Source organism: Rhinichthys klamathensis, unplaced genomic scaffold, assembly GCF_029890125.1.
Source record: "Rhinichthys klamathensis goyatoka isolate OS25496 unplaced genomic scaffold, OSU_Roscu_1.1 h1tg000111l_1, whole genome shotgun sequence".
NCBI classification, from domain to species: domain Eukaryota; kingdom Metazoa; phylum Chordata; class Actinopteri; order Cypriniformes; family Leuciscidae; genus Rhinichthys; species Rhinichthys klamathensis.
In genome coordinates, this window is record NW_026606649.1 from 5,671,455 (window position 1) to 5,684,382 (window position 12,928).

At 37.2% G+C, this 12,928-nt stretch overlaps 2 protein-coding genes across 2 annotated transcripts in view; one reads left to right on the top strand and one right to left on the bottom strand.

The window, feature by feature from the left end:
- pcca (propionyl-CoA carboxylase subunit alpha) overlaps positions 1–3,830 on the top strand; it is a 43,092-nt gene extending 39,262 nt beyond the window's left edge. The window contains exons 22-23 of the mRNA XM_056254325.1: positions 1,120–1,197; positions 3,165–3,830. Coding sequence (XP_056110300.1) covers positions 1,120–1,197; positions 3,165–3,233 — 147 coding nt within the window. The 3' untranslated portion in view covers positions 3,234–3,830. The remainder of the gene's footprint in view (positions 1–1,119; positions 1,198–3,164) is intronic.
- Positions 3,831–4,779: 949 nt separating this feature from the next.
- The window catches only part of marchf4a (membrane-associated ring finger (C3HC4) 4a), a 94,879-nt gene continuing 86,730 nt past the window's right edge, over positions 4,780–12,928 (bottom strand). The window contains exon 4 of the mRNA XM_056254326.1: positions 4,780–5,491. Coding sequence (XP_056110301.1) covers positions 5,028–5,491 — 464 coding nt within the window. The 3' untranslated portion in view covers positions 4,780–5,027. The remainder of the gene's footprint in view (positions 5,492–12,928) is intronic.

The following is a 12,928-nucleotide window of genomic DNA, read 5'->3' on the forward strand; positions in this document are numbered from 1 at the left end:
AGCAATGTGATGCTATGTTAACTAAATGTATTTCTGAAAATCCAAACTTACAGTAGTGATTTTCGGATAAAGCAAAAACACGGGAGATGGATTTATGATGTACTCCCTCGTTATTTACATTTTGACTAAAAAACAATAACATTGTGTAGCTTTAAGAACTGGGTTGTTTTTCAATATAAACAATGAGAGCACTTGGGAAAAAATCAATGAGCCACTTGTGCTTAGTTGCTCACACTCTAGGTGCTTTATTAAGTGTTAAAGTGAGTCCTGAAGTGCTTCTATTGTATTAAATTCACCCAAGCAGGTGTTCATCAAATGATCTCCTTTTGTGTTCCACAGAACAAAGAAAGTCATACAGGTTTGAAATGACGAGTAAATGAGGACAGAATTTTCTATTTCGAGGGAACTATTCCTTTAAATTACGTGGGTTGCATTGGATGACATCATTTGTAAAGCTGACAGTGCCCTTCAATATGACAAAATGTCTCTGTGTGTGTGCGCGTGTTGCTGTCAAGTTGAATTGAATGTGTCCTGACTCAGTTTGTTAATGACTTATATATAATGCACAGACCGACTGGCTCCGACTAATACATCTGAGCTCTTCCAGTAAAACATCTCATTCACTCAGCAACGTCTCACGCACACACGAACACTGCAATGAACAGCTCTCACGCTGATTAGTCTCCACACACACACAGCAGTGACGTTCACACCACCTGATGTTACCACTTCTGCATAGATAAGACAGAAATTATTCCTTGTGGATGGAGGGAAACAGCTATTCCTCAGTGCTCGCTTATTTCCATAATCCATTTCCCTAATGGAGAGTTTGATAGCTATAAACAGAGGTTTCTTTTATTGATTTTGCTCTCACGTTACAGCGAGCTTTGTTCGTTTGTTAACCGTTATCACTCTTCTAATGCATGCTCCTTTATGAAATGATATTACAATATTACCCTGCTCTTTGTGCTGAGGTCGTTTTATGTACTAGTCTATGAAGTTAATAAATATGTGAAGGGAGATATTCTGTGAATTGTACATTTCAAGACGTTATTAGAAAGTAGTCATTGTGGAATGCCTCTTGTGGGTTTTGTTCATATATCTGCGTGTGTGCTGAAGGTTGCAGAGGGACAGGAGATTTGTGTGATTGAGGCCATGAAGATGCAGAACAGCATGACCGCAGCTAAGGCAGCCAAGGTGAGCCCGCACACACACACACACACACACACACACACACACACACACGTTGATACATAATCCTGCTCACTACTCTGTGCATCATAAATCGATATGACATATAGAACATACTCTTCCACATACATCAGCTACATTACAGTACTCAACACCATGAGAGAGAGAGAGACATCAAGGGGCCACAGTCCATTATCCATACTTGTATTCTGACCAGACCACTTAGCTACTGTGAAAGTCTCTCCCTTCTTGTCAGAGGGCTGAAACCAGACTGTGGTCATGGTGTTTATGATTCTTTTGATGGACAGCAGTACTTTATTGTACTTCATGCCATGGTTATTATACTGTATATATGTATATATGTATATATATATATATATATATATATATGTATATATGTATATATATATATATATATATATATATGTATGTATATGTGTGTGTGTGTATACAAATGTCAGCTAGCTTCTCATTTTCAATTAGTTTGATGTGTACTAGAATAACTAAAACTGAAATAAAAATTAAAAACTGTATATGCACAGTACTGGTCAAAAGTTTAGAAACTGTGGTTGTTAATGTTTTTGAAAAAAAGTATCTTATGCTCACCAAGGCTGCATTCATTTGATTTAAAAATACAGAAAAAAAGTTTAATATTGTGAAATATTATTGCAATTTAAACTAATTTTTTTCTATTTTAATATACTTTAAAATATAATTTATTTCTGTTTGTGCAAAGCTGATTTTTCTTCAGCCATTACTTCAGTCTTCAGCATCACATGATCCTTCAGAAATCATTCTAAAATGCTGATTTATTATCAATGTTGGAAACAGTTGTGCTGCTTAATGTTTTTGTATAACCTGTGATACTTTTTTCAGGATTCATTGATGAATAAAAAGTTAAAAAGACGAGCATTTATTCAAAATAGAAATCTTTTCTAACAATATAAATCTTTACTATCAATTTAACACATCCTTGCTGAATATAAGTATTCATTTCTTTCAAAAACAAAAAGAATTACTGACCACAAACTTTTGAACTGTAGTGTATAAATATCTTTACTGTCATTTTAGATCAATTTAATGCATCCTTACTGAATAAAAGTATTAATGTCTCTCTAAAATAAAATTGAACTGTTGAATGGTAGTGTACATCTCAATACTACATAAAAAAAATGAAATATCTGAACTGGGTAGGTTTGTTGAGAGAGAGTGTGCGTGTGTATATATATATATATATATGTATGTATGTGTGTGTGTATATGCATGTATATATATATATATATATATATGTGTGTGTGTGTGTGTGTATATGTATGTATATATATATGTGTGTGTATATATATATATATATATATATATATATATATAGAATGGATGTATATATATATATATATATATATATATATATATATATATATATAATGTAATGAGAGCAGTCTTGAAGATAGTGTTTCTGTAATAAAAAAAATGCATACTAAATTAATAAATGAAAATATGATTGTAGGTTCTTAGGAAGAGTGCAAAATGGAATTTCCCTGATTTTAATATAACACATATAGAAGAGGCACTATAAAGTTTAAAGCTATTAATATCTATCTTTTTAAACTAGAGTTATTGATTTTATATTTAAAAGCACTTTAAAATGATCCTAGGGGACCAATGGGTTCTCTTAATTGAAGAATCATCCATATGCATTTATATAGGAAGGAATACAAATGCGTATGGGTGAAGAAACAATGAAGCCAAATGGTTGCAATGATGATACTCATGTGTTTTAATTAAAATGAAAACATAAAACCTCTTACCATCTTTCGTAATTCATTTCTCATTAAATAATTTTCTCCATTGTTTCTCTGGGAAGCTTCCTGTGTCCAACGTGTGTTTGATTGACATTGTTAAATTAGTGAACACAAATAGCTTTTTCAGATGCAGACTGCATGGACCTTTCTCATTTAATGTGTGTTGTTGTTCAGGTGAAGAGTGTGCACTGTAAAGCTGGAGATACAGTCGGAGAGGGAGATCTACTCGTGGAACTGGAGTAGCAGGGCATCATCATCATCATCTGCAGGTCGCTGTGGAGGAGCAAACAAAGACACTGATAGAGTAGATGGAACATTCCTCCATTCATAGTTTTACTTTCTTTTATACATTCTGACTATAATGTATCCATCTCCCTGGAATTCCACTGGATCCCAGTGAAGGAAATGTCAAAACACTTACATTATCTTGTGCCTTGGCCCTCTGTTGGAGGTTTTCTCGTTTCACATGGAACCAACCACAATTTGACATCATTATCAGCAGCAGCGATTGTATTTGAACGCATGTTTAAAAGCAGTCAATGAAAGCTGTTGTCACACTCACTCCTTCTCTCTCTCTTCTCTCGGTGTACATTTAACCTTGTTTAGAGAAGTGCTGTGAATGATTGGCATTGCTTCAACTAATTATTAATTGTTAGGTCATAGTATGCAATGATTTTTCTGTTCCATGATTATTCAAACATAATATGGCCTATGTATTCTTTTCACCTCTAAATCGTCAATCCCACACTCGTATATTTAAGCGTTTCTTCAGAATATACAGATACACGCCTCATTTCTGTCATCAAATGCATTAAACTAGTCAAACATGCAAGCTAATAATGTCACATGATCATATGTGAGTATTTCTGCACAAGTTGTTATTGGATATATAGGATCTAAGAATCTAAGGAGAAAGAAATAGAGGAGTGGACCATTACCAGAAGGGGAAGGCAGATATGATTACTCAGAAACAGAAGCCAGAAGACCCACCGGCACTGGTGCTGTTTCCTGTTGTCTATCACTCAGCCACTTAGATCCACTTTCTGTCTGTATTTGTTTTAAGAAAAAAATAAGTGTTATAATAAAAATGGGATTAATGTAAACATTCCAAGAGCTGTTGATTGCTTGAAAGCAAACACATTGGAGCACATAAAATGCATTATTTAAATGAATGATTTAATTGAATATGCTCTGTGACTGGAGTCAACTCTTGCATACTCTCTTGCATAAGAGAAACAGACACATACAACAGTTAAACCAGTTGGATTTGTCTTTTTTTTTTTTTAATGTAGCAACCTTTTTTTCTCACATATTTAACAAATGTAAACAAAATAAGTCCAAGAGATTTGCCTCAAATTGAGTCTGTTTTTTTAGTAGTAGTAGTTTGCTTGCTGCACGTTGTCTCCACTGTAACGTGGTTTCCTATTTGTTGGTGTACAAGACTGTCAAAATCAGAGAGGATTGATTTCCCTAAAAAAACTGCCTAAAAGTGTAAACACAATAGTTTGATTCTTCAATACCCCATTTGGTTAAAGAAACAGATTTAGACTTGCTTATCCTCGCAAGTGCCGCATTAACATTTAATAATAGGATTGTATCTGAAAATACAACCTGTAGTAATCAGAAAATGTGTGTAATGCTGCGTGTTTTACAAAGAACGCATTTGTTCTTCACTCTGAGCCATTTTAGTTCAGCAGTGGCTGTCAGTGTAGAAACTGGATTGCATCGGTAAGGTTGTGCTTCATAATGGTCACAGCTCTGACCTTGAACTGACAATAAACTCAAACACTTCACTGACCTTTGACCTTTCTCAGTGGCTTGCATAATTTCTAGTATGCAGCTTTATGGCCATAATCTTTCCTGTAACCACTGCGAGAGAAACTTGCTTGCTTGTTTTATTCAATACTGTAAAAAAATGGAAAAACAAAAACTCTCTTAAACCCGGACAGCACTGCACTGGGTGACACGGTTTGATTCTCTTCAGTGAATCCTTTCTTTAAATACGTCGCATGCAGAGATTCCACCGTAAACCGGGCCTCACACTGTAGTAACTCTCATGACCAGTTCGCGGTTGCTGTTGCTGGTCTGTCCGCGTGCCTCCTGGGGTCTCAGGTGGTGGCTGAGGAGATGAAGGATGTTGTAAGCACAGTGGTGGTCCGGCAGCGAGGGCTGTCCGTTGCTGGGCTCAGATGAGTCCTGCGGCTCTGTCGTGGCACCTGCTGCCAACAGGACGGAGTTTGTGGAGGGGGTTACGGTTCCCGCCGCCGCCGCTGCAGCCGCAGCCATGAGGGAAGACGTAGAGGTGGAGGCTTCGCCTTCTGTGCCGGACGGCCCCATGCGGTGCGGCAGCGGCAGAGAGAAGTTCCGGAATGTGGCACAGGTCTTCTGGTGCTCCTCATTGTCTTTGACCTTGTCGTAGTTTAAGACTTTCCACTGCTGATTAACAGCCTGCCAGCGGTTAAAGATGCGAAATACGGAGGGACCCTCGTGGACAATCAGAGCTAAAAGAGAAGGATAGACGGATTTGTTAAGTGAGGGATAATGTACAGTCAGAACAAATGGGTCTGTCTAGGTCGGAAGAGATTCAATTTGCTGAAAGACCTTTTAATGGGCACTTTGTACAGTGCCCAATTAAAAATACAACTTTAATTCTAAATGTACTGCATAGAAAATATTATGGAGTACAACTGTTTTTAACATAGAGATGTTTTTTGAACACCAAATCATATCAGAATGATTTCTGAAGGATCATGTGACATTGAAGACTGTAATAATGGCTGCTGAAAAATCAGCTTTGCCATCACAGGAATAAATTACATTTTAAAAATGTTTTGTTTTTTAATTGTAATATTTCCCAATATTGCTGTTTTTATCAAAAATGTAGCTTTGAGGAGCATAGGAGATCTCTTTCAAAAAGTAAAAAAAATGTTAATGGCCCCAAACTTTTGATCGGTAATGTATTTAAATACAACCAATAATGTCTTTTAAATTATATACTTTCCATTACTGTGTACAAAACAAGTACAGTATTGCCGCGGATGATGGTGAATAACAGGAAATGTCACACTGTTGGATGGGACGATTGGCCAATCAGAATCAAGTATTCCTAAGAGCTGTGTAATAACCGACTACTAGATTCCATTCACACTTACACTGATAAACATGAACATCATGTAAACTCCACAAAAAATACGAACTTCTACTCCATTTGGAAACACTGAAACTGAACACTTATATACTTTTACTCAATTAGATTTCCCAGGCAAAACATGACACTTAACTTCTCACAAATCATTTAGAACGCCAAAGTGCATTTTTCAGAGGTCATCATGACATTTTCCTGGACATACAAGCCATTTAAGTACTTTTTCAAAATATGGTGCCCCACTTTTCTGTATTTAATCACGTTTGGCATTTCAGAACCTCTTTAATTAATATTATATAAGAAATGAAGTGTAATTATGCTATTAGTGTATGTCTTGAGGCTACATGTTTAATACAGGCATTTTCGCTCCACTTATGGAAAACATTTACTTGACAACAACAAATCCCAATGACTTCGTTGATCAAGAAAATTTGCAAAGCACAGTGACAAACAGGTATTTAGGAAAGTGTTGAGGTGCTCACAATAGGATTTCTTTGTATTTATTTATTTTGTTACACCTGGCTTGGTTTAACTCGCACCATTGTATTTGTTTCTTCAGAGGTCCAGATAGAAAGAGGGTGGTGGTCTGCATTAATCTTTTATGTGACAGTGGGTTCCCCTCTGAATGTCTGCAAGGCCGCATATCACTTTTTTTCAGACTGCTACTCTCTTCCCCCCTTTCGATTTTCACTCGCTGAGCTCTGATGACAGTTTTTCATCTCTCTGCAAATGTTAGATTACAAAGGCTTGTATTTTGTGGAGTTGAAACCGATCTCTGATCACTGTGAAAGGCTAGTAGTGTCCCTAGAGCCCTGAGGTTCTCCTCTCACTCCAGCTGCTCCAGAATCAATGAGACAGACCACTAACAGACGTTAACACTGCACACTGCAGACCACTAAAACAAGCAGCGTGCGAGAAGGTAATAATAACCCACGGTTTTCAATCGACTTTTCTACAACAGCCTAAGCCAAAGCCCTGCAGTTGAGAAAACTGGAAATGCTGGAAATGAAACAAGGCTGCACCAAATTTGTTTCACCTTTCATATGACATCATCAGTCATATTTGTTCAGTTAAATGGGGGGAAAGCGTTAACCTTGTCGTTGATGCTGTAGTGGTTGCTGTTATTAGTTTTATTGGAACAGGTAACTGGAGTTTCAGTAGACAGAGCAGAATTAATGTGTCCACAGTGGCATTTATATGCAGCAAATGTGTACTAGTTGAAATTAGGTTGTGGAGGAGTTTATTAGCGTTCCAGCATCATGAAGATGCTATTGCTGCTGAAATCTAATTTTTCCGGTCTCTCTCTCTCTCTCTCTCTCTCTCTCTCTCTCTCTCTCTCTCTCTCTCTCTCTCTCTCTCTCTCTCTCTCTCTCTCTCTCTCTCTCTCTCTCTCTCTCTCTCTCTCTCTCTCTCTCTCTCTCTCTCTCTCTCTCTCTCTCTCTCTCTCTCTCTCTCTCTCTCTCTCTCAGTCACTCTTCCCCAGTTGGACTGCACATCCTCTCATTACAAGGAGAGAATGTGAGACGTGTATTGATTTAACACACACAGACACAAACACGCACATTTTCCTTGCGCCGAGAGGATAGCTGAAGGAAATTCTCAGGGCAAAGCTTGAATTTTTATCAGCAGTTTTTTCTGCTGTAGTGTGGGATTTTTTGGCCCCCAACCAGTCCCACAGTGGATGGGAACAGGGCTCGGCTGTGAAAAGCCACGTTGCCACCTGTCTCTTCTCCTTCCTTTTTTGTTCCCATAGTGCTTTCCCTGTCAGATGAATCTACATTATGGCAGATGATATTAAACTATTGACTATAATTAGGCACGATATTATGTCATATTTCAGTATTAAACTGAAAGCTCTATGAGTAAGATATCATCCCATCTGAGCAATCTTGAAAATAAACAAAATTGCTTCTTGGGTAATAGTGATGAATAATAGTATTTTATAAAATAGTAATGAAACACCTTTAGAAAATGTTTCTTGCATTATCACATCAAGAAAAAGAAGAAAAACCTTTTTCATACAGTATTTGGGGTAAAAGTCTTTTCATAATATTTGATATCTTGATATCATTTTTTTTTTCTGAAATGCTTAAAATGGTTATTGTTTCAACCAAACAGCAAAGTAGATAGAAAATATTAACATGTAAGAAATAAAACTAAATAAAAATATAATTAAAATAATCATTGTATTCCACTCACTGAACACAAAATTATATTTAAATGTTTACATTTAAATTAAAATTTAAATCATTTTCATGTAAAAGTGGCAACATAATACATATAAACACTCAAAAGGGCAAAAACAATTATTTGATCAGTTTTAAATCAAATATCAAACTTTATGAAACGTAGTGACCAGATTAGAATCATAGTGATATTTACAATGTTGCATTTATGTATATCATGTAGCTACACATATCATGTATCATATGATATGTGTACAATTATCACATACACATATATAATGTGTAAATATCACATATATTTGTTTGTTTCACTGTCGTTCCTTATGATGTATCATTTATGTTATGTTGTATGGCTTATTTGTAACCTAATCCATGGACTTTATGCATAATCCATGGACTTTAAATTATATTTTTTTATGTGGAAAAATATGCAGAGTTCTGTGAAATACATTTCACGTTAAAAAATACAGAGATGATGGTACAGTTTTATTAGTAGCTGAAAGCATCAACAGTTATCCAAAAGATTGTATAAACCCTGTGGAATAAATGTAATATGTTCTATAAATTTGCATTTTCTTATATTCATAGAATCTTAGAAAACATGATGGTAATTAGTTCAAGGTAGTAAAATGCACGAGGATTGCATATGATGTCCCATGATTCTCTGCCACATTGATAGAACAAAGAACTGTTATTAACCCTTATGAATGTTTGTGCATGACTTTTGTATAGGTGTAAATATATGACTTTCGTATATGTCCACATGTGTGACTAATATACGAACGAGACAGAGGGCCGCACTCAAGGGTAGCACATAAGCAAATCTAACAAAGTGTTAGTTATGGCTAAGACATATCTTCATTTGGCCTATATAAATAACCATGGGGCTATAAAGAAGGAAGGATGCCCTCCTCTCGTTGTCATACTCTGCAGCCACTCTTTAATGACTGTATGACTGTTGACCTTTCCTTGCAAGGGAATAAATAATCTTTAAAGACAATTGGTATATGTTTGTCTCTTATTCAGTAATATAAAATTGTTTGCCACCACAACCCACATTTTGGATAAAAGCATCAGCTAAATGAATAAATATAAATGTTGTGTGATGCATGCAGAGATGTTCACAAGTCATTTTTTGGAAGTCCGAGTCAAGTCTCAAGTCTTTGAGGGGCAAGTTCAACTCAAGTCTCAAGTCTTTTGCTACGAGTCCAAGTCAAGTCTCAAGTCTCTCTTGCCAGCTGATCTGTCCCCCTGCTGAGAGACACGAATTTGGAAACGTGCTGAGAGACACGAAAAATACACGTGTACACGAATCAATATATTTAAATTTCGTGACTATTTCACAAACTGCCGTGAGTGTGTTGCGACATCGTATAGTCTAATCTTCTGCTACTTAACACATCCCTCTAGCCCTCGGACCTGGTGAAATATGAACCTAAGTCTGTCACATTATATGGATACAACACTTTGTGATGGTTAGCTTGTTACTGTACCTGTGACGATGCTAAATTGAACGTCTCTTTCACATTAGCAAGTGACTGACCTATTGGGGTGTTTTGAGGTGCCTGATGAAGTTCGACGTTGTGGATCCGGCATTATCTTGAATGTAGCTGTTCGCTTACCGCCACTGTTTGTAGAGTTATTAAAACCAAAACTAATGACAAAAGGCACAACTCCGGGAGGACTTGGTGTCGCCATCGTCAATGCATTTTCTGATATGTGAGTTCGCGCGGCGCGCACATAGGCATAGCGCATGCACGTTGAACAGTATGGCAAAGGGCAGGGGACACGGCATGCAGCTCATCATACGCTTCCCCAACGTATATATGCGCCAATAAAAGAAAATAGAAATACATTCATGAATTTAGATTTAAAAAGCAATAATTGCATGAAAACAGGTTGTTGACAAGTCTCGAAGCTCGAGTCTGAAGTCTTTTGGGTCGAGTCGCAGTTCAAGTCTGAAGTATTTTGGGTCGAGTCTCAAGTCAAGTCTGAAGTCAGCTGTTTGTGCGACTTAAGTGCGAGTCGAGTCCGAGTCTCAGACTCGAGCCCCCATCACAATTTGTTCGTAAAACTCTCAGAAGACCAGATGCCCCCTTCCTGTCAAGAGGGGAAATAATAAAAGGCCAATGCTATTCTCAGTGATAGTGTTTCAATAAAACGATCGCCTTTAGGCATTATCTCCATTCTCTCCACCTAATCAGACAGAATGGACTCTTGTTCTGTCTCCCTCCCAGTCTGGCTACAGAGCGATACATCACAGAGAGAAACTCTTGAGGAACTCTGCCATTAATCTACAGCATGCACACGCACAAACGGATGAGCCACTAAAACAATCTCGACATCACCATTGTTCAGCTCCATCCCATTCACCCTCTTTCTTTTTTCTTGCAGTCGCGATTACCCATAGCGCTGCTCTGAGAAAACCTCATTATTCCCTCTGAGCCACTGGAGAGGTGAAACAGCCATTCCACTCCAGCTTCTGCAGCATTGTGATGCCCATTTAGATTGCACGCACTAGGTGGCAGATATTTTATGTTGGAGCTGTCATTTGTGGATGTTAAGGAGAGGGCTGCAGTTGTTGACACTCTTGCTGTAAATCCCATATGACTTTATGTCCAATCTGCACTTATATCAGCATAGAGAGCTGTCTAAACCTCATTCATCAAACTGCAGCTACTGTATATCGCAGGTACTTTGTCCAATACCTGTGCATTTATTCAAATGGCAGGATACAATTGTCAGTGCTGAATATAGTTCATACACATTTTTGTTTTGAAAAAGACATTAGGTGCGGTCACGTTAGAGGAAATTGATGAAAATTGGTTTATTATCTGTTGTTAGTAGTGTAGTGACAGTTCACACAGAAGTCACTTTCAAACCAAGCAGCTTTCTGTTTTGTCAATGTGGCGAATTTGTGTGACATACTGAACACGCAATTAAATCTGCACAGGAAAATCTTGTCCTCACATGTAAATCCTGATCGCATTGATTCCTACTGAAATGACTGGATTTCTCCATTTCTCGAAAATTCTCCAAACAAAGGTCAATTTGACCGCACCTTTACTATAACTAGGCTATGTTTATACACACTTTCACCATTCAAACAAAACATGTTATTGCATCTAACTCTTTTCCCCGCCATTGGCGGAAATTTCCGTCATTTATGAGACAATGCTTCCCCGCCATTAGTCTCAGCCTCAGACGTCACTCTTACGAACCGCTGGCTGAATGTCTCATGCATATATCACACTTAACTGGAAACTAACTGGAAACTTTAGGATTTTTGAATGTCATCTGATTAGTTGAATTCTATAGGATTTCCGGGAGACGTGTTTGTCGCGTTCTTTAAATGTCCGCCTGGAAACAAAGATGCCGTGACGGCCCTTTGGGGCTGTTAATGGACTCGATCGACTCTATCTATGGTTTGATCATCGTTCTGGATCAAAAACGCATTTTTCTCAGCTTTTTGCTCAAAATGCTCTTTTCTTTTCTTGCAAAAGTTGTAAATAATGACTGTATCAGTGATGAAAATAAATATATAAAAATGGTGACTTTCATAACGCTGAAAAGTCATTACAGTTAACATGACTTTATTTGATAAACGAGCCCAATAAAGGCACAAATTCATCCATTATCCTGCTGTGGCATTGAATTGTTTAGTGTGGAGCAAAGCATTCGGGAAAGACCCAGACCACAAAACTGATAAAGGCTTTGATGGAAGACAGTGATTGGAAGGGCTCATAACTCCATCTCTGTGAGTTATCGGAACCTCACAGGAATACACAAAATACACATGTCAACTGTGTGTGCAGTGACTGGCTATAGCACTGTATGACATGAGTTTTCCAATGTGATTCCATATACAGGTTAACCAAAATAGTCAATTTTAAGGTGTGAGTCCTGATGATTTAAAGTAGTGAGTTGTTTTGCTATAGAATATATTTAGCACTCTAAAATGAGTTTATACTGCCATAGTGTGAACATTTCCCTAGTTACTGGTATCTGTCATGTCAGGTATCTGTCATGTCATTGACACACAAACTTGGAAATAGCAGAAAATAGGGGTTTTGAGTAAATAGAGAGACAAATGATTGAAGAAAAAAATGGGTGGAACCAGATCATTTTTTGGCTGGATATCTAAGAAAATGAAACGAGCAGGAATTATTTGAAATAGTTTAGAAATAAAAATGAAATTCTTAAGTAGCAATGCAAAGTCTGGATTTCTTCATTATCTTTTGCAATGGTTACAGCCATTTCTCAATACTATTGCGAGTTCAAGTCCAGTCACATTTACCATTGCTCTGTGAAATTTTGCAGGCAATTCATTATGTCTCCTCAGAAGACTTTGATTCGCTTGAATCAATCAGCAAATCTAGAAGACAGAGACTGATTCACTTGATTCATATGGATTATTTTCATGATGTCTTTGTACTTTTTAAATCTTGATTAAAAAGGTTGATAACGTAATGAATGGACAAAAATGGGGAGAGAATATTAAAAATATCTTGATTTGTATTCTGAAGATGAACGAAAGTCTTGCAATTGGCAATGACATGAGGGTGAGTAAACAGGTGAACTATCCCGCAATTAACCTCACATTTCTG